The following is an 18,071-nucleotide window of genomic DNA, read 5'->3' on the forward strand; positions in this document are numbered from 1 at the left end:
TGCTTATAGCCTCATGAAGAGTTCTATCACACACTTCCATGTAAATAGTTTAGATTCTACAGTGGAGCAATTACAGCAAACGATTTGTGACAGTTTAAGCTGGAAAAGAAAAGCAGCAACTTCCTGCCTTGTCAACTGAACTCATCTTTCACTATTCATAGATAACAACATTGAACATATAAAGCCTCAAGGACTCGTTGTCACAACCGATGCCTCGAGCGCACCGCAGTGAGCCCCGCGCCCGTCCGCTTTCTCCTCCACCCCCGTTCCCTCGTCTCCAACCCTAAATCTTTTCCCCCTCCCCTCGTCCGCCCCGGAATCCAAGGTGTACGGTTGAGGAGGCGAGCTTCCCGGTGACGGCGACGACGACGGCGCTGGATTCGATCTGCAGGAGAGAGAGAAGATGAGAGGGAGAAGAAGGAGGAGAGGAGGGTGAAAGAGAGGAAAGAGGAGAGGGAGGTGTGGCTTCGAATGGGAGAGGCCTGCGCCGGCGAGGTCGGGCGCGACCTGGCGATTGGTGGCGGCTCAATTCGCTCCTGGATCGGGACCTATGAGGAGGCCGGGGCTTGGGCGTGAGGCACATAGGTTGCGCTCTGCCTCTTCCTCGATCAACAAGAGGAGTATGTGCAGTGCGGTGGTGTGGCGTACGGCCGCTCGTGCAGTGGCCTCAGTGGGTCGGCGACGGCACCTGCAGAGCTCGCACCGCCCTGGCGCCGATCCAGCGCGGCTCCTGCGCGTCGCCACCCCCTCCTCCCCATCTCAGCGGGAGGTGAATTCGTGCCGCCGCTGCCTCTTCCGCCAAGCAGGAGGAGCACGAGGTGAGCAGCTGCCAGCCTCAGCCCTTCTCAACCCTTTTGCTATTTTCTCGTGAGTTGGTGCTGCTGCTATCTATGGTTTGTGTACTTTCCCAAGTACAGGTCCATCTAATTACTTGGTGATTTGTCATTTGTCTCAGATCAGGGATGATGTTAAAATATTTTGCTAGGTCTGCCGTCAACTTTCTGTTCAAGTGTAACAATCATTCTTGCATCAAGGGATGAGAAGAATTTTTACAGGGTGCACATGCTTCAGAAAATCTATGCTGCTTACTGGAAATCTGGAATCATGTTGCTCAAGGTAAAACTAGCAAAGTTCTCTTTGATGTTCTTACATTAGAATAACCTGTTTCTTGCAAGATCCCTTTTTTTTGTGTGCTTATTTAGTGCAATCTTTTAGAACTGTAGCAACTGAAGATTCAGTTTAGAGTTTGAACTCATCTCCTGTCATTTATGTTTGAGGTTGTGACAGACCTCTCTGCACGGTGACACCATTCAGGCAGGCTGGAGGCAGTGCACATGGGTGTTTCTCCTAGGCAGGCAATGGGTTCCATGCTGTGAATCGCAAATGTGTCTTTGGTTGTCTTTAGTTCACCAGAATTGGGATTATTAGTTGTTAGTTAAGGGTCCTTATGCAACTCTAAATTCGATCTATTATGTTGACATTGAGTCTCAATTTTATATTCCAGTTCATGCCCCGGTCAAATATAGAGTATGCAATGCATGCCTACGTCATCTCTGGCAGATCACCGTTCTTTTCATTCCTCCAATTGAAACCATGGCTGCCAGTGCTTAGGCCGCTTGTTATGCCCGCTTTTATTAATGTGAATTTTACTTATTTGTTTTGGTGGTTTAGGATGAACGCCCACAGCGATTATTTGATTCTTAAGGTGTGTTTTGTACTCTAAGATGCATCTCCTGCTTTATGTGATTTGGCATGGATGTTTGGTTCTGATTAATTTACAGGTTATGGTAATGACATTTCTATTATCATACTAATGATTTTCCAGGTTAATCTATCATGCATACAAATGGAATTTTTGGTTCCTGTTAATTTGGGATGTAGCCAGTCTCCTCTCTCCCTCTCTCTGAATCTGAATTTTTTAGCTATGCATTTTAACTCATGAAGGCTGAACTATACCTGATTATTTGCTGCATGTTTCAGTGTCAGGATTATGTGCTAGACATGATGAAATAAGATGAGGTGTGACTTTTTTAGCCATGCTTTTTTAGCTCATGAAGGCAGAAGTTTATGGAATTTTTCAGTACCACCTTCCTGCGGCTCTGAGGATTTTGTCTGCTGGCTTCCTCTCTGCTTGTTATGTTTGTTGTATTGTTTGTGCTGCTACCCTTTTCCTCTGTTACTAGAGGGGGCCTTGGGGTTATCGTATTGTTTGTTGCCTTCCTATCATAGGTTCATTGGTATTGGAAACCATTCTTGCTGTAGTTATAACTGCAATGTCAAATAAATTTACATGTCACCTTGCTTCCACTATTATTGCAGTTTTTACCTGCTTATTGGTCGTGATAGAAAGATGGTCTTAGTTTTTTTACCGTGTCTGTTAAAGCATGTCCACTTCCTGGCTCACTGCCAAATTTTCTCTGTTGTAGTACAGTTGAGGGCATGGCCTTGATCCAGAGGAGGGTAGCAGCAGCCGCGTCCTCGATCCGGTGTCGAGTGCTCTGGCTCCATCCTCGCTCGCAGGCCAACATCCACCCGCGCTGGCCCGTTGGCAACCAGGTAATATTTTACTTCAGTGGAATTTACTACCTCCTCTGCCCTGCCCCTGTTGCTGCTCTGCTACGATGATGCATCCGCTGTTTGGCTTGAGTTCATGCGGTTGCGCGCGTTGCTTACGCAGGTACACGGAGAAGGTGGTGGTGCCGCCGAGGCTGTTGCTCCCGGTGCCAGAGAGGGTGTAGCTGACCGTCGCCGCCTGCTTGCTCGAGGTGGTGCAGTCTTCATGACCAGCCATCTCCCCAAGTGAATCCCTTCCCTTTAAGAAAATCTCTCTGCCTAATTTGTTTGTTAGGATTGCAGAACGTGAATCTTCCTTAGTCATCACCAAATAGACATGCTCTGACTAACTGAAAAACAGCAAAGTATTGAATGATGCTACTCGAATGGAGTATGAAATGATTTAGTAATCACTTGTATGCAAAAAGAGGTGCACAATTTGGTGTTGTGAGAATTGAACTGGAACGGAATTTTTATGCCTATGTTTTTTTTCCTGTCGAGGTATCTCCAATCGTATGTAGATCCACAGTGGATCAAGCGGAATTGGCACATTTGCTATACAGATTGCGAAGTGCCTTGGAATCAAGGTTTTGTCACTGCAGGTTTATTGGTTCAGATAGATACAGTATATATGGTACAAAGATGTTTTCCGAAAGCAACTCTGTTATGCTGCTCTAGAAAGCCAAAGAGAAACTAGCCGCTTGGGATGTTGAAGGTGCAGATATATGCAGAAACTACAAAACCTTTGTAGCACATATCGAAGAAGAAACTAATGGAAATGGTATTATCCTGCCAGCCTCTTGTGACGCTTGATGCCCTGATGCAGAGGTAAAATAAATTTTTTTGGCTTTACCAACTTATACCTGTCAATTTTATATACATTCTAACTGTAATATGTGGAATATCTCTACCAGACGTTGATGTCATTCTGGACAAGTGGGCAGATCTTATCTTTAAGGCAATCTGGATAGCTTAGCAGTTGATGGTAGACTTTTCATCGTTGGTCTCATGGGAGGCGCTGTAACTGAAGTGAACCTGCAGGCGATGCTTACCCGAAGACTGACTGTATAAGATTGTATCGATCTATCTTTATACAACCATGCCTCTTTCAGTTTTATGTGTTTTTTTCCTGATAACACATCTTACTCTATGAACACAATGCTCATAGGACTGTTGATGCTTTTCTGTTGTTAGAATTTCATGCTTTGTTTTTTGGCAACTGATTATGCAGTGCTATGACGTAGCTTTGTGTCTTCTAAATTATTTTTTACTCTCAAATAATTTATTAGACAACGGAAGAGCTAAATGCATACTTTTGTGTAGACTTACCTCCATTCACCTGATTTCACGTGCATGATTTGAATGCTTGGTTTGTTGTCGCCCTTTGCGCCATCGGCGCAACGGGTGGTTAGCTGCTTTTTTATGTGAGAATATCAGGAATGTTTCTATATGTGCCCAGATTTATTTGGTTCACTTTCACTGCTCTTTGTTGAATTAACTGAGAAATTCTTTATTCTTTTTATGTTATTTCTTTACATGAAGGATCCAGATTAAAATCTAATGTGTTATTCTTGCTGGCTTAGTCTAAGCAAATGCATCTTAGATCACCTACTTCTCAGTTCATGATTTTTGATTCAGTGTATTGCGGTTGATTACCGGAACACACTCACCCAAAGTGTCGATCTGTATCCGTACATAATTTACTAAATTAATTTTTTTGAGTTGTTTCTATAAATGTAAGCTGACTATTTTGTTTCCATATAAAAAAAACATGGTATTTTGTAAAGAACACAAGTATAACTATGGGCCTATGGCTCATGTTGCTGAATATAGTTGAGAGAAAATGAACATATTTTTAATTCTTTCCAATTTGTTATTGCAATTCACACATAGTTCAATTTCTTAGTCCTCGTGCATTTTCACAGTTAGTGTCTTCTAGAACTTAGTACAAAACTTGAATATTTTAAGTAATCAAAGTGAAATTGGTAATTAGCATCTGCTGAGAGCACTGAACTAAATCATGTTCACGAAACTTATTATTTTTCTAACTTCTACAGGCGGCCGTGTTCTCAGCTCTTTATTCGGATCTTTGTAGATGGGTGAGCATGTTTGCTTACTGCCTTGCAGGTGTTGGAGACCTGTGGTTGCTCTTTTTATTGAAACGAAGGGAAATATACGAGTATCACGTGCGGATGTGCCATTCATTTCCTACTTCACCTTGGCTAGCAGGTAGTTTCTACTAGCATGAAATTTGCACATAACAGAGTTCCTAAACATTGGATTTGTCTGGCTGTCCAAAAATCATTTTCGTGGGACTCTTTTTTGTATTGTTGCATTCTGTGTATGTTTTGCCACGATGGATGTATCACCTATAGCATAGTTCTACAAGTTATTCATCTCATGTTGTAGACCATCTGCTGACCCGTCACGTTGACCCGTTGCTGCCCCGATCTAAAATAAATCCAGATGACCATAACTCCAGGTGAAGTAGCATGGAGTATGTCTGGCTTGAACTTTGACATGGCAAAAAATTTAGTTCATAACTACTAAATAAGCTGAATTGAGCATTTCTTTGATTTTCTGACTTCAGAGCTTTTATGTCTCTAATCTGTTGGAGTTAATTCTACATGTAGTGTCCATTCATTTTGGAAGTTATTTGCATGTATACTGGTATGATGTTGTCTGTGTGCCCCCTTACTACTTACTCCATTTATAAGTGGTGGAAAAAAATTCGGAGTCGAATTTTATGTATGAATCCTCTTGGTGGAAAGACCTTCTCCTATTGTGTCCTGACATTTGCATTGCATGATGACGCTAATATCAACATTGCTCTTTGTTCTATTGTCCACTTCTGTATTTCCCTTTGGAAATGACAAAGTAGGGTTTTCTTTTATAGCTTGCTGGATTTCAAGTTGTTTAATAAATGAAATTGTCAGCATTTATCTACATGGCAAAAGAAAAAAATCTGGATTTATTTATTTATAGTTACCCACGTAATGCAAAACAATCAATCAGGATTTTCCGCATATCTTAATTCTTTTTTTCTTTGTTTATTTTTGCTCTGGTACTAGCACAATTGGTGACTCAAGTTTAATCAATATCAGATGTTCTTTTTTCTTACTTGTGTTTCTACAGTTAATAGTCTATTCCGATATGATCTGAATTCTTCGTATATTATTATGCTTCCATGGTATTGTTTAGAGACGCAATCTGATGAGATATTCCTACGTAGCTAGCTAATATGTACCGTCTGATGGTATTGTCTAATGTTCTAAATACAAAATATCCTGCATGAGCATTACTTATATCTTGACTTGTAGCTAGCTAAGATGTACCGTCTGATGGTATTGTCTAATGTTCTAAATACAAAATATCCTGCATGAGCATTACTTATATCTTGACTTTAATTTAAGTGTAATATCACAGTCTTTCTTCTTTCAGAGTTAACTGGCCATGCAGAAATTGTTGTGAGGGCGGAGCTTCATGGTTGATTCTTAAATGGGCATAATCCAAGTAAGTATTAGGTGTGAAGAAAGTTCGAGATGTTGAAGGATTCTCCAAGTAAGTATTAGGTGTGAAGAAAGTTCGAGATGTTGAAGGATGCAAAGAATCCTTCCCCAATCATTGTGTTTTAAGCAGCTCATCGGGATTAAGGGTACCACCAGTTTGAACCCTGACAAATTCACCATGCAAATTAATAGGAAGACACATATAGCCGGCAGTGTACATGTTCCTGCATGCAGATACACAGACTATAGGTTGTGCATTTGTTGATTTGTTTGATCCTGTTGGGTTGTTTATATTGCTCACCACGTCACTACCAGGTCTAAGAACACTAGGATGCACTTCTGTCAAGTGGCAATTAGTAATCAACCTTTCCTGAAGAATTGTGCTTCTATTCCTATCCAATGCTTCTTTGAGAGAAGCAGCATAGCCAGAACTGTACGGATGTGGCAACAGAGTTCTCAGAAGATATTCTCGTCTTTTGTCGACTGCTAAACCAGTAGGAACAGATGGTCCTCTTGGCATCATGACATCATCTGACAGTAAGGGACTTGTGAACAACATGAAAAACTTTCAGCCATCTTTTGATTACACGAAAATATGCCTTTGATGCATCTGTGTTATTATTTACCGACCGACTGTGTTTAGCAACTTCAGTGTGTATATCAAAATTACTACTCCCTCCATCCGAAAAAGCTTGTCCCTCAAATGAATGTATGTAGCATCAAGTTAGTGCTAGATACATCCATTTGAGGAACAAGCTTGGCACAAACTTTTTCGGACGGAGGTATGATGTAATTGGCCACTATCACTAAGAAGTGCTCCTGGACACAATGCTCTATATTATCATGTCTTTAGTGCATTTTATTGTGCCACCTGCGTATATAGCTACTTGAATCTTCTAATTGCAAACTCAAACATTTGCATTTTGTTCTTCGTTTCAGTTGGGATTTTGCGTCAATTTTATCAGTTTCATATATTAAAAATGAGAAAAAAAAATTATACAGATCCACGACACTTCACAAAAAAGTATACATTAACATCGTCCGCTACCAAAAAAACAAAGTAATCTCTTTTAGTTCTTGCTTCAAATTTGTCTCGCGCGCCAAATGGCGCGACAGGTCATCTAGTAACTAACAAACGACAAGCCACAACATAGCATCCAGACACATAATAGGACTTAATTGGACACAAACATCCTCATCATGTAATACACTGCCTGCAGAAAGCATATCACAGCTGCCAGAGAAGTAGGTTTTTCAGATGCTGCCACAACAAAAAGTCTAGCAAGGTACCAGCAGTCTTCTTGAACAAGTGGCACGGCGTGGCGCTACCAATTAACTTACAGAGATCCTTCCTGCTTTTTTGTAGTACTTGAGGTCAAAAGGGTCAGCAAACTCAAAATCAGAAGCTAGTTCGTGGTTGTAAGCAGGACCTGAACCGTCAGTGACCGGGCTCCTGAAGAGCTCTAGTCTGCAAGCTTTGCTGTTCCATTTTGCGCTGGTTAGAGGCTTCAGCTTCACCCTCACATTATCATCCCCCGGGGAGAAACACTCTATGCCCACCACAACCACCATCTGCTCCAGCATCCGAGCCTTCTCCGCGACGAACTTGAGGAAAGAAACCTCGCTTCTCGACCCTCGGAACTCATAGAAGAACACCTTCTTGATGCTCTGCAGGATGCATTTGATGGGACCGCCCTCTTGCCAGAACTTGACACTCACCTTGCAGTGGACTCTTCAGATATGGGGCGGGACTGCAGATGAAATCGATCAGGACTCTATGATCAGGCCAGTAATTGATTAGATAATTAGTCTGATTCACATTTCTGACCATGCTACATATGTACGCACTAACTAATATTGCAAAAATTGCCAATGCAGCAAGTGTATCTCATTCAAAGTTAACCAAATTTACCTGGACATGGAGCGTCTCCAGGTTGGGGAAGCATCTGAGAAAGCCAGGCACTTTCTTGACAGTATTGCGGACACCGAATTGCACCTCTATGCCCAAAATCTGCACACTAGGGACAATGTTCTCCTTGCTCCCAACCTGAAATTCACCCCAAGGACAGAGGATCATACATTAGCATTGTTAATTGATACGGCACATCTACACATGCAAATTAAAGTAGGATCTACCAGCTCTTGCTCTCCTGGCTTAAGGTATCCCAGCACACGCAGTTTAGGAGCAGAACCAATCTTGATCACAGAAGAGCGTTTCCTGGTGGGGCGGCCATTGTTCATCTTGGGGGACTCGGTGAGCTCGGCGAACTGAAAGAGCCTCTCCAGGCGAGGGGCATCCACCAAGTCGATGTCCTCCGCGAAGGAAAAGCCGAGCTGAATGCACCGCAGGCTCTGGTTGACGAGGCGGAGGCGCAATCCGCTCTGGAATCCCAGGATGAAGAGGGACTCCAGGACGGGGCTTCTTTCAAGCATGAAGTCGAGATCACGGTCCTCCATGGAGTTCCAGTAGAGGCCGAGCTCCCGGAGATTGGGGAACCTGGCGGCGCGCGGTACGGCGGCGGTGTCCGGCAGCCTCCAGACGCCGAGATGGAGGCGGGTGAGGGAGGCGCAGCTGAAGATGGTGGCGGGGAGGCGCAGGTCAATCGGCAAAGGGCGGTTGACAAAGACGAGTTCTTGGACCCCCTTGGCGGCGAGGATGTCGAGCCAGCGGGCCATCTCGCCACGGTGCTCCTCCATGGTGGTGCGGGTGAGGTGGACGCAGCGGAAAGGGCCCGGGTGCGCCGCGAGGACGCGGGACACCGCGGCGGTGACGGCGCGGGGAGAGGCGGCGCCGATGACGAGCTGGCCGCCCGCGCGGCCGTCTGGGAGCAGGTGGCTGTCGGCGAGAGTGAGAGGGGCCGAGCGCCAGAGGGGCCGCCAGCGCGAGGCGAGGGCGGCGGTGCGCGCGGCGTCCTTGGCGGGGAGGCGGGAGACGATGTCGCGGAGGACCGCATCGGGGAGGCGGCTGATGCGGTCTACGCCGTCGGGGAGCGACGGCGCGGCGGAGAGCGAGAGGGTGGCGGCGGGGGAGACGGGCGGGTCGGGGAGGTAGCTGTACACGTAGTGGAGAAATCAGGTTGTAGCCGAAATACACCATGCCGCGGTCCATGCCGCCGCGCTCCATGTGCGCGACCATGTCGCTCCAGGAGATGCCCTGGATCACATGCGCGTCGTCCATGGCCGCCGGTGGAGGAGGGGGGTGGGGGAGGGGACGGCGAGGGTTTCGGTTCCGGGAGCTGTGAGGAGTGCTGGCTGGCGGCGGCCGGTGTGACCGCGTGAGTGAGTGGTGGTGGCATGTCGCTGGCTCGATGTTGGGCCAAATGTAGGAATCAGGTAGCCCTGGGCCCATGAAACAGAGGCTCTTCCCGAAGAACAAGAAAAACGAATTTGCTTCAATACATTCAATGATGCTCCAGAAAGGAATTTGCAAACGAGTTTCAATACTAACTTTGCAAATCACCATGGAAAATATGCCGGAGCAAGAGAAGATGTTTTGGCATCGGCACCGACTTGCCAATTAGTTGCGGCATGGGTATCCTAACCAATGGCGGAGCCAAAAAATATGTACTAGTGGGGCCAAGTGCTACTAAAACAGGTTGGGAGGGTTAAATTATTGAAAAAATATTTTTTAGTGGCAAATTATTACTGATTATGCTACTGTTCATAGCAAACTAGCACCGAATTCATGATCTTAGGGGGACAGGGTCCTTGCTGGTCCCCCTGTCTCCGTCACTGATCGTAACACGCCCTTTTTCCATCATTTTGCGTTGAAGCTCAAGGAGCATAATGACATCAAGAACACACTTGATGAAACGAGAGTTTGGAAGGAAGATACTCATGATTTAAACAACACGGTGATTAATTAATTTTTTTGTATTGTTTCAGATTGAGTTATCAGAACTAGACCTTGATGTAATTAACAATGTGAAGCCCGTGGTTACCAACAGCGGCATAGAAAGGATCGAGCGGGGCCCCGGACAAGCCCTAGGACGAATATGTGTTACAATGTCAAACAATATTGAAGGTGCTGCAATCAATGAAGGAATCCAGCGTCACGACTCGAGTTGTGTCCTAGGCAACTTGGGCCTGGCCATGCCTCTGATTATTTATGCCATGAACACATGCTAAATGGATCCCTTCTCCTGGAGGATGTAAACTAAGGTCAGAAAACCAAGGATATACTAGTTAAATTAAACATTGTTCTAGTTCCACTCCAATGACATCACTAGCTTCACACTAGACGGTAATCTAGTTTCAGATACACGAATTCATACAGATGAAAGATTAATTCAAGGGTTTGGGGAGAAGAGAGGGGAGAGCCACACATGGATGCTTGATTTAGGAACTAACCTTCGATGCATGAGGAAGACGACGGACACCAGGCTTTACTAACCGGGTTGGTCACGTTTCACCACTCTTCCAGCTGACATGCTCCTTCGAATTGGATAAGCTTGATAGACTTCACGATGGTTCTCCATGTTAGGTATGGACTATGTGACATGCTCCCATACATAAGAACTGGCTTGACCCCAAGCCACCGATGAAAACTGAATCTCCATGTCAACCACATTGTCCTAGGTAGCCCACTCCAAAGGTAACCTTTCCAACACCCGAGAACCTGATCCACCATTTCATTGCTTGGAAATTTATTCATGTTTGAAGAATCTGTTCTGATTCGACAACAAATTCATGATCTGAGCAAGCCTCTAGTATGTCAACACGTAAAATCCTCGTTGATGGTACGACTTTCTTGAGAACAGAGACATGCACTATACGATGGATGCCATGCACACACTAAGGAATCGTGTAGTGATAATGTACTTGATGATCAATAGGATTGCTTTTACTAAAAATGGAATTTTACACTAAATCTTCCTATAGGGAGCTGATTGTAGACAAGGTTAAATACCCAAACAATTTTCTGTGGAAGGCTAAGATACATCCTATAATCAAAGTCTTCATGTGGCTGGTTGTTAGAAATATCGTACTAACCAAAGATAAATTGGCTAGAAGGGTCTGGATTGGTGAAAGGTATGTCCTTTTTGTGGTAGAGAGGAGACAATAAATCACTTGCTTTCAAATGCTCAATTTCCATAATGTTATGTTTTTTTCTAAAATGTGCCTTTAATTTGTTTGGTGCGCTTGATAACATACATGATATGTTTCAAGTGTGAATTAAGAAATTTGAAATTTTTTTGAAAAACATGCATCTTATGATAGTGGGGGTCTCAACTATATTTTTGGACAATTTGGAGGTTGAGGAATAATTTTGGATTTGAAAATATAAAATGATTAACATTCCTTGTGTTCTTGTTAATATGATTGCTGAGTGTCTTAATGATTGGATAATTTTGAAGAGAAAATTGGAAATCAAGATGTACCGAGCTGACGAGTAAGAATTTTCTAGTATAGCCGACAAAGTCTTTAAGTGGTACATGGCAGGCGGGAAGGGGTGAGTAAAATCACGGTGGGGTGATGTTTCTCCTTTTTGGCTTCTTTTACTGTCAGCTTTTGGTCTTGAAAACATATGAGATGGGTCTATAATATATACCTTCAGATGTTTTGTTGGTTGGGTAAAGGTAGTGAACTGGCATGTTTTGCTATTGTGGACTACTGTGACCAGAGGACTGACACGTGGAAGCCCAGGAAATGCAGTTCCCTGCTTTATACTTCTAGTTTTGTTGCTTTGGTAGTAGTTTGTAAAAGACACTTCGGTTTTAGTTAAATAAGATCGGATATGCCGCTCTCTGAAAAAAGTTAAATTAAGCAAAATATGTGTTTCTATTCAAACATCAAGACAGGTTGAACTTCCGAGGCCAGTTTTATTTCCTCAAATGCCATCACTCGATCTTGACTTGAAGATTGGTAATCAACAGCAACCTTGTATTGTTTTGTGAAATTTTATTATTCTATAGATGAGTAAATGACAACAGTATGTTGTTCACCGACTGAAAGGCCAGCTGCCCATTGTTTTATAGTCAAAGCGCAAATTTAGCACTGCCACGGTAGGGTTAACATGTGTTGGATGGTTGCTGATCAAGAAGGAGTTCCCAAAGAAGGAGACCAACAGTTTGGATGTTGGAAGCCAAACTTGAAGTTGATGTTTAATATTAAGTTGAGTGGAACGGCATGATACCACATGTGGATTCTGGACACTGGTCTTTTCCACTTGGTGTCGTGTTTTCTGTTGATGTTTTCTTAATGCATTGGTATAAATAAGAGATGGTGTATTGGTGTATCGGCTTTTTCTTGGACGAGAGACTGGCGGAATGAGGAGGAAAGAAAATAAAAGGGAGTAACTAATCAACGGTACCCCTTCGGGGGAAACTCCAGAGGCACGCGGGAGACGCTCCAACCGCTGCGTGGTGCGCCCAGCAGCCGCCACATATTATGCGTTGGATGCACCCGCGGGAACTCATTTTTTGGTACACGTTTTTTTCTTATGTTTTCTGATTTCCTTGGTTCACGGGTTTTCTCAAGCAGAAATCATTTTTACCTCACGTGAAGCATGCCATATAAAACACAATTGTGCTTCACGGTGAAGTACTAAAGCACAGTTGTGCTTCCACTATGCTTCCCGAAAGTAAAAAAAGCGCAGTTATGCTCCGGTGTGAAGCACAGTTGTGCTTCCTGAAAAGTGCAATTGACAGATGTGCTTCCGACAGAAGCATGAATTTGTTTCCTGGAAAATGAAAAGCACAGTTGTGTGTGAAGCACAAATGTGATTCCCCAAAAGTGAAAAAGCATAGTTTCTCTTCCCAAAAAGTGAAAAGCATAGTTGTGATTCTGGTTTCCGGATTTTGTAGGTTTATGTTTTTTTTGCAGTTTTATAGAAAAAGTTCGTCAAAACCTGTCAACACAGGATCTAATTTCGAAGATCTCGACGCCAGAAACGCAATGCTGAAGTGGTTTATGATTTGGACGCACGGTTAAAAAGATAAACATTTATTAAAAAAATCTACGAACGAAGCATAAATATTCCTAGGTTGCACAAGAGTCGCACATACTATGCGCATTTTGTCGTCACGAGATGAGGTGAAGAGTGACATTTGCAAGATATGCCCTGTAATTAGTGATTTTGAAAAAAAAAAATTGAAGCAGGTCATCCATTCATGGGTTGATTATCTGAATTATCAAGTGGGCCTTGGGTCACCCGTAGCGTCAACATCGCCGGGTGTGTGTGGAGCTGGCAGAGCCAGAAGAGCAATGTTAGACGTACATAGATTTTTACGTGTTTTAACGGGAAGACATATGTGGAAGATTAGGATTGGGTCTAAGAGGTAATTATTAAGGCCAGAATTGCAGACAAAAATAAACATACAGTGCTTATTTTATGGGTAGCCAAACTGGTCAAAGAACGATCTTATTGGTCACAAAATAAATCTTTTATTATCTAGAAATCGGTAGTGCATCCGCAGTAAGGATCAACAGGGTAAATCACTGGTTTTCTTCCGTGGACAGCGCAGCGTCGTGTGCGTTTTCTCTTTTCCGTCCTAAGACAGTGTATACATACACGCTGGCTCTGCTCTTACTCCGCGGTGAACCAGTCAGAATCCGCGGTGAACCAGTCAGGCTCTTTGTTACCCTGCCATGCTACTGGTCGTGAAGATTCATTTGCTCAAGGAGTCAAGTGGGCAGTGGGATTATATATGTTAGTACAACCTAATTCTTTGAAAGTTGGATAATCTTTGGTTCGCTAATGGCAAAGTGCGATATAAAAAGAGGAACGCGGGCGGGACGACGTCAAGAATAGAGGAAGCCTCGCACACCTGTTAGGCCGAGGATTATAAGATCATGAGATAATAGCACCCCAGATCCATGAACTTGCACGAGATGTGATGATTTAATCCAAAACTTGCAAAATGTAACTGAGGGGTCCCAAAACTTGCACCCCTATGTGTTGATTTGGTCCAAAGCCAATCGCAGAGCTACAAGTGGCAGTTCAGAGCTTGGACCGGTCAGCGTTGGCGTTTTTGCACTAAGCCCCCTACCGTTCTGTTGATTTAACCCGCGCTACTTCAGAATTATTGTTCAGTAGAATGTCACAATTGGGAAATTCAGCAGGACCAACATAATTCTTGCCAAGAACTATGACAAAGGGGATTGCATATATGATTGGGTATATTCTGACGTGCACAATCAGCCCATACCAGAATGCTGCTTGCAGTACTCTACCTGCAGTAGATAATCAAACTGTAAGATAGCCATGCAAAATATTTATAAACAATAATTCTATGTTTTTAATCTTCTTACTACATGTGACTGCAAATACTAGTAAATTGTCCATACTTATGATGCAAATAAGCAACAAAGTAAATGGTCTGCAAGTTATTTGGGAAGTTGCAAGCAAGCAAACCATTTGCCTGACAACTTTCACTTCACAAACTAGATTATGAAGCTGAATGTCTGTCAAAACGCATCGAGTCGAGCAAGTGAAGAAACATGACAAAAGACACTATAATGACACCATTAAGACATTAATCAAAAGAAAACCTGAATTCTGAAGCAAAGGTGCTTTAACTGTTGAGCACCAAGTACTGATGTCTTTCAAGGAAAAACATCAGACAGGTGCAGAGGAGACTAGAACTGTGTATAAGAATTAAGAAGCAAATTATTTGGTATATGTGGTTTTGCAAAAGTGATAGAAATCTAGTATGGTTTTCTTGGATTATGGGTACACTGTCCTTCTTCTGAGAGTTTTTTTTTGTGTGTGGGATTTTTCTGATGTTACCATCATGTATTTCAGTGCATAAGCAACACCCAACTTTGTAAAATGCAGTATGCCAAATTTTTGTTTGTAAATCCATTGGTCCAATAAGTTAAATCCCCCTTGCATAAAAGGTTAAATTCCACTACTTCACAAAAATAAGCTAAATAGTGGGATTGATCATCCAACGGACAGGCAATTGATTGGTGAACAAAAACTTAAGAAAGGACTAAACGGAAGATACTTTACAGACTAAACATAATGAACTAAATGTGCAGAGCATCATCGCAACTTTCAGACCAATTATATACCTAGTAAAATTTGAAGAGAAATATTCCTAGTTTTGACAAGTAAGAATCAGCAGATCACACAACTGCAAAATGAAGGAAATATGCCCTAGAGGCAATAATAAAGTTATTATTTATTTCCTTATTTCATGATAAATGTTTATTATTCATGCTAGAATTGTATTAACCGGAAACATAATACATGTGTGAGTACATAGACAAACAGAGTGTCACTAGTATGCCTCTACTTGACTAGCTCATTGATCAAAGATGGTTATGTTTCCTAGCCATAGACATGAGTTGTCATTTGATTAACGGGGTCACATCATTAGGAGAATGATGTGATTGACTTGACCCATTCCGTCGTTTAGTATGTTGCTATTGCTTTCTTCATGACTTATACATGTTCCTATGACTATGAGATTATGCAACTCCCGTTTACTGGAGGAACACTTTGTGTGCTACCAAACGTCACAACGTAACTGGGTGATTATAAAGGTGCTCTACAGGTGTCTCGGAAGGTACTTGTTGGGTTGGCGTATTTCGAGATTAGGATTTGTCACTCCGATTGTCGGAGAGGTATCTCTGGGCCCTCTCAGTAATGCACATCACTATAAGCCTTGCAAGCATTGTGACTAATGGGTTAGTTGCGAGATGATGTACTACGGAATGAGTAAAGAGACTTGCCGGTAACGAGATTGAACTAGATATTGAGATACCGACGATCGAATCTCGGGCAAGTAACATACCGATGACAAAGGGAACAACGTATGTTGTTATGCGGTCTGACCGATAAAGATCTTCATAGAATATGTGGGAGCCAATATGAGCATCCAGGTTCCGCTATTGGTTATTGACCGGAGACGTGTCTCGGTCATGTCTACATAGTTCTCGAACCCGTAGGGTCCGCACGCTTAAATTTTCGATGACGGTTATATTATGAGTTTATGAGTTTTGATGTACCGAAGGTAGTTCGGAGTTCCGGATAAGATCGGGGACATGACGAAGAGTCTCGAAATGGTCGAGACATAAAGATCGATATATTGGACTACTATATTCGGACATCGGAAAGGTTTCGAGTGATTCGGGTATTTTTCGGAGTACCGGAGAGTTACGGGAATTCGCTGGGGAGTATATGGGCCTTATTGGGCTTTAGGGGAAAGGGAGAGGAGAGGTTGGGCGCCCCCCCAAGGCCTAGTCCAAATTGGACTAGGGGGAGGGGCTGCGCCTCCTCCTTCCTTCTCTTCTCTCTCCCCTTTCCTTGACTCCTACTCCTACTACTTGGAAGGGGGGAATCCTACTCCCGGTGGGAGTAGGACTCCTCCTAGGGCGCGCCATAGAGAGGGCCGGCCCTCCCCCTCCTCCACTCCTTTATATGCGGGGAGGAGGCACCCCTTGGAGACACAACAATTGATCTCTTGATCTCTTCGCCGTGTGCGGTGCCCCCCTCCACCATAATCCACCTCGATAATATCGTAGCGGTGCTTAGGTGAAGCCCTGCGTCGGTAGAACATCATCATCGTCACCACACCGTCGTGCTGACGGAACTCTCCCTCAAAGGTCGGCTGGATCGGAGTTCGAGGGACGTCATCGAGCTGAACGTGTGCTGAACTCGGAGGTGCCGTGCGTTCGGTACTTGATCGGTCGGATCATGAAGACGTACGACTACATCAACCGCGTTGTGCTAACGCTTCCGCTTTCGGTCTACAAGGGTACGTGGACAACACTCTCCCCTCTCGTTGCTATGCATCACCATGATCTTGCGTGTGCGTAGGAAAATTTTGAAATTACTACGTTCCCCAACAGTGGCATCCGAGCCAGGTTTTATGCGTAGATGTCATATGCACGAGTAGAACACAAGTGAGTTGTGGGCAATATAAGTCATACTGCTTACCAGCATGTCATACTTTGGTTCGGCGGTATTGTTGGATGAAGCGGCCCGGACCGACATTACGCGTACGCTTACGCTAGACTGGTTGTACCGACGTGCTTTGCACACAGGTGGCTGGCGGGTGTCAGTTTCTCCAACTTTAGTTGAATCGAGTGTGACTACGCCCGGTCCTTGCGAAGGTTAAAATAGCACCAACTTGACAAACTATCGTCATGGTTTTGATGCGTAGGTAAGAACGGTTCTTGCTCAGCCCGTAGCAGCCACGTAAAACTTGCAACAACAAAGTAGAGGACGTCTAACTTGTTTTTGCAGGGCATGTTGTGATGTGATATGGTCAAAGCATGATGCTAAATTTTATTGTATGAGATGATCATGTTTTGTAACCGAGTTATCGGCAACTGGCAGGAGCCATATGGTTGTCGCTTTATTGTATGCAATGCAATCGCCCTGTAATGCTTTACTTTATCACTAAGCGGTAGCGATAGTCGTAGAAGCATAAGATTGGCGAGACGACAACGATGCTACGATGGAGATCAAGGTGTCGCGCCGGTGACGATGGTGATCATGACAGTGCTTTGAAGATGGAGATCACAAGCACAAGATGATGATGGCCATATCATATCACTTATATTGATTGCATGTGATGCTTATCTTTTATGCATCTTATCTTGCTTTGATTGACGGTAGCATTATAAGATGATCTCTCACTAAATTTCAAGATAAAAGTGTTCTCCCTGAGTATGCACCGTTGCCAAAGTTCGTCGTGCCCAGACACCACGTGATGATCGGGTGTGATAAGCTCTACGTCCATCTACAACGGGTGCAAGCCAGTTTTGCACACGCAGAATACTCAGGTTAAACTTGACGAGCCTAGCATATGCAGATATGGCCTCGGAACACTGAGACCGAAATGTCGAGCGTGAATCATATAGTAGATATGATCAACATAATGATGTTCACCATTGAAAGCTACTCCATTTCACGTGATGATCGGTTATGATTTAGTTGATATGGATCATGTGATCACTTAGAGGATTAGAGGGATGTCTATCTAAGTGGGAGTTCTTAAGTAATATGATTAATTGAACTTAAATTTATCATGAACTTAGTCCTGATAGTATTTT

The 18,071-nt window shown here is 43.6% G+C and overlaps 1 protein-coding gene and 1 long non-coding RNA gene across 7 annotated transcripts; one reads left to right on the top strand and one right to left on the bottom strand.

Annotated features, from left to right (window-relative positions):
* The first annotated feature begins 214 nt into the window (after positions 1–214).
* Positions 215–7,000, top strand: LOC123080490 (uncharacterized). Of its 6 annotated transcripts, none has more exons than XR_006438439.1 (7): positions 215–818; positions 956–1,116; positions 1,288–2,556; positions 2,678–3,381; positions 3,468–3,628; positions 4,611–4,782; positions 5,995–7,000. It is a non-coding gene; the product is annotated as an uncharacterized lncRNA (long non-coding RNA). The 6 variants fall into 6 exon arrangements; XR_006438440.1 differs by having other exon boundaries at positions 4,681–4,782; XR_006438442.1 differs by having other exon boundaries at positions 1,288–2,019; positions 2,432–2,556; positions 3,468–4,782.
* Positions 7,001–7,283: 283 nt separating this feature from the next.
* On the bottom strand, positions 7,284–9,240 carry LOC123076506 (F-box/FBD/LRR-repeat protein At1g13570-like). The gene is made up of 4 exons (XM_044498714.1): positions 9,155–9,240; positions 8,199–9,114; positions 7,975–8,109; positions 7,284–7,813 (listed from the first exon to the last, which is right to left on the bottom strand). Exons 1-4 carry the CDS (start codon positions 9,238–9,240, stop codon positions 7,778–7,780), a joined length of 1,173 nt encoding a protein of 390 aa, XP_044354649.1. The 3' UTR covers positions 7,284–7,777.
* Between the last annotated feature and the right edge of the window lie 8,831 nt (positions 9,241–18,071).

The sequence above is a fragment of the Triticum aestivum genome, chromosome 3D (assembly GCF_018294505.1).
Source record: "Triticum aestivum cultivar Chinese Spring chromosome 3D, IWGSC CS RefSeq v2.1, whole genome shotgun sequence".
Taxonomy (NCBI): Eukaryota; Viridiplantae; Streptophyta; class Magnoliopsida; order Poales; family Poaceae; genus Triticum; species Triticum aestivum.

Excerpts from the sequence above, each read along its gene's own strand:
- LOC123076506 (XM_044498714.1), bottom strand. The coding sequence starts at position 9,240 with ATGGACGACGCGCATGTGATCCAGGGCATCTCCTGGAGCGACATGGTC. Across the intron at positions 8,110-8,198 it reads AGCCAGGAGAGCAAGAGCTG|GTTGGGAGCAAGGAGAACAT; the intron begins GTAGATCCTACT and ends GGTGAATTTCAG. Across the intron at positions 7,814-7,974 it reads TGGAGACGCTCCATGTCCAG|TCCCGCCCCATATCTGAAGA; the intron begins GTAAATTTGGTT and ends TTTCATCTGCAG.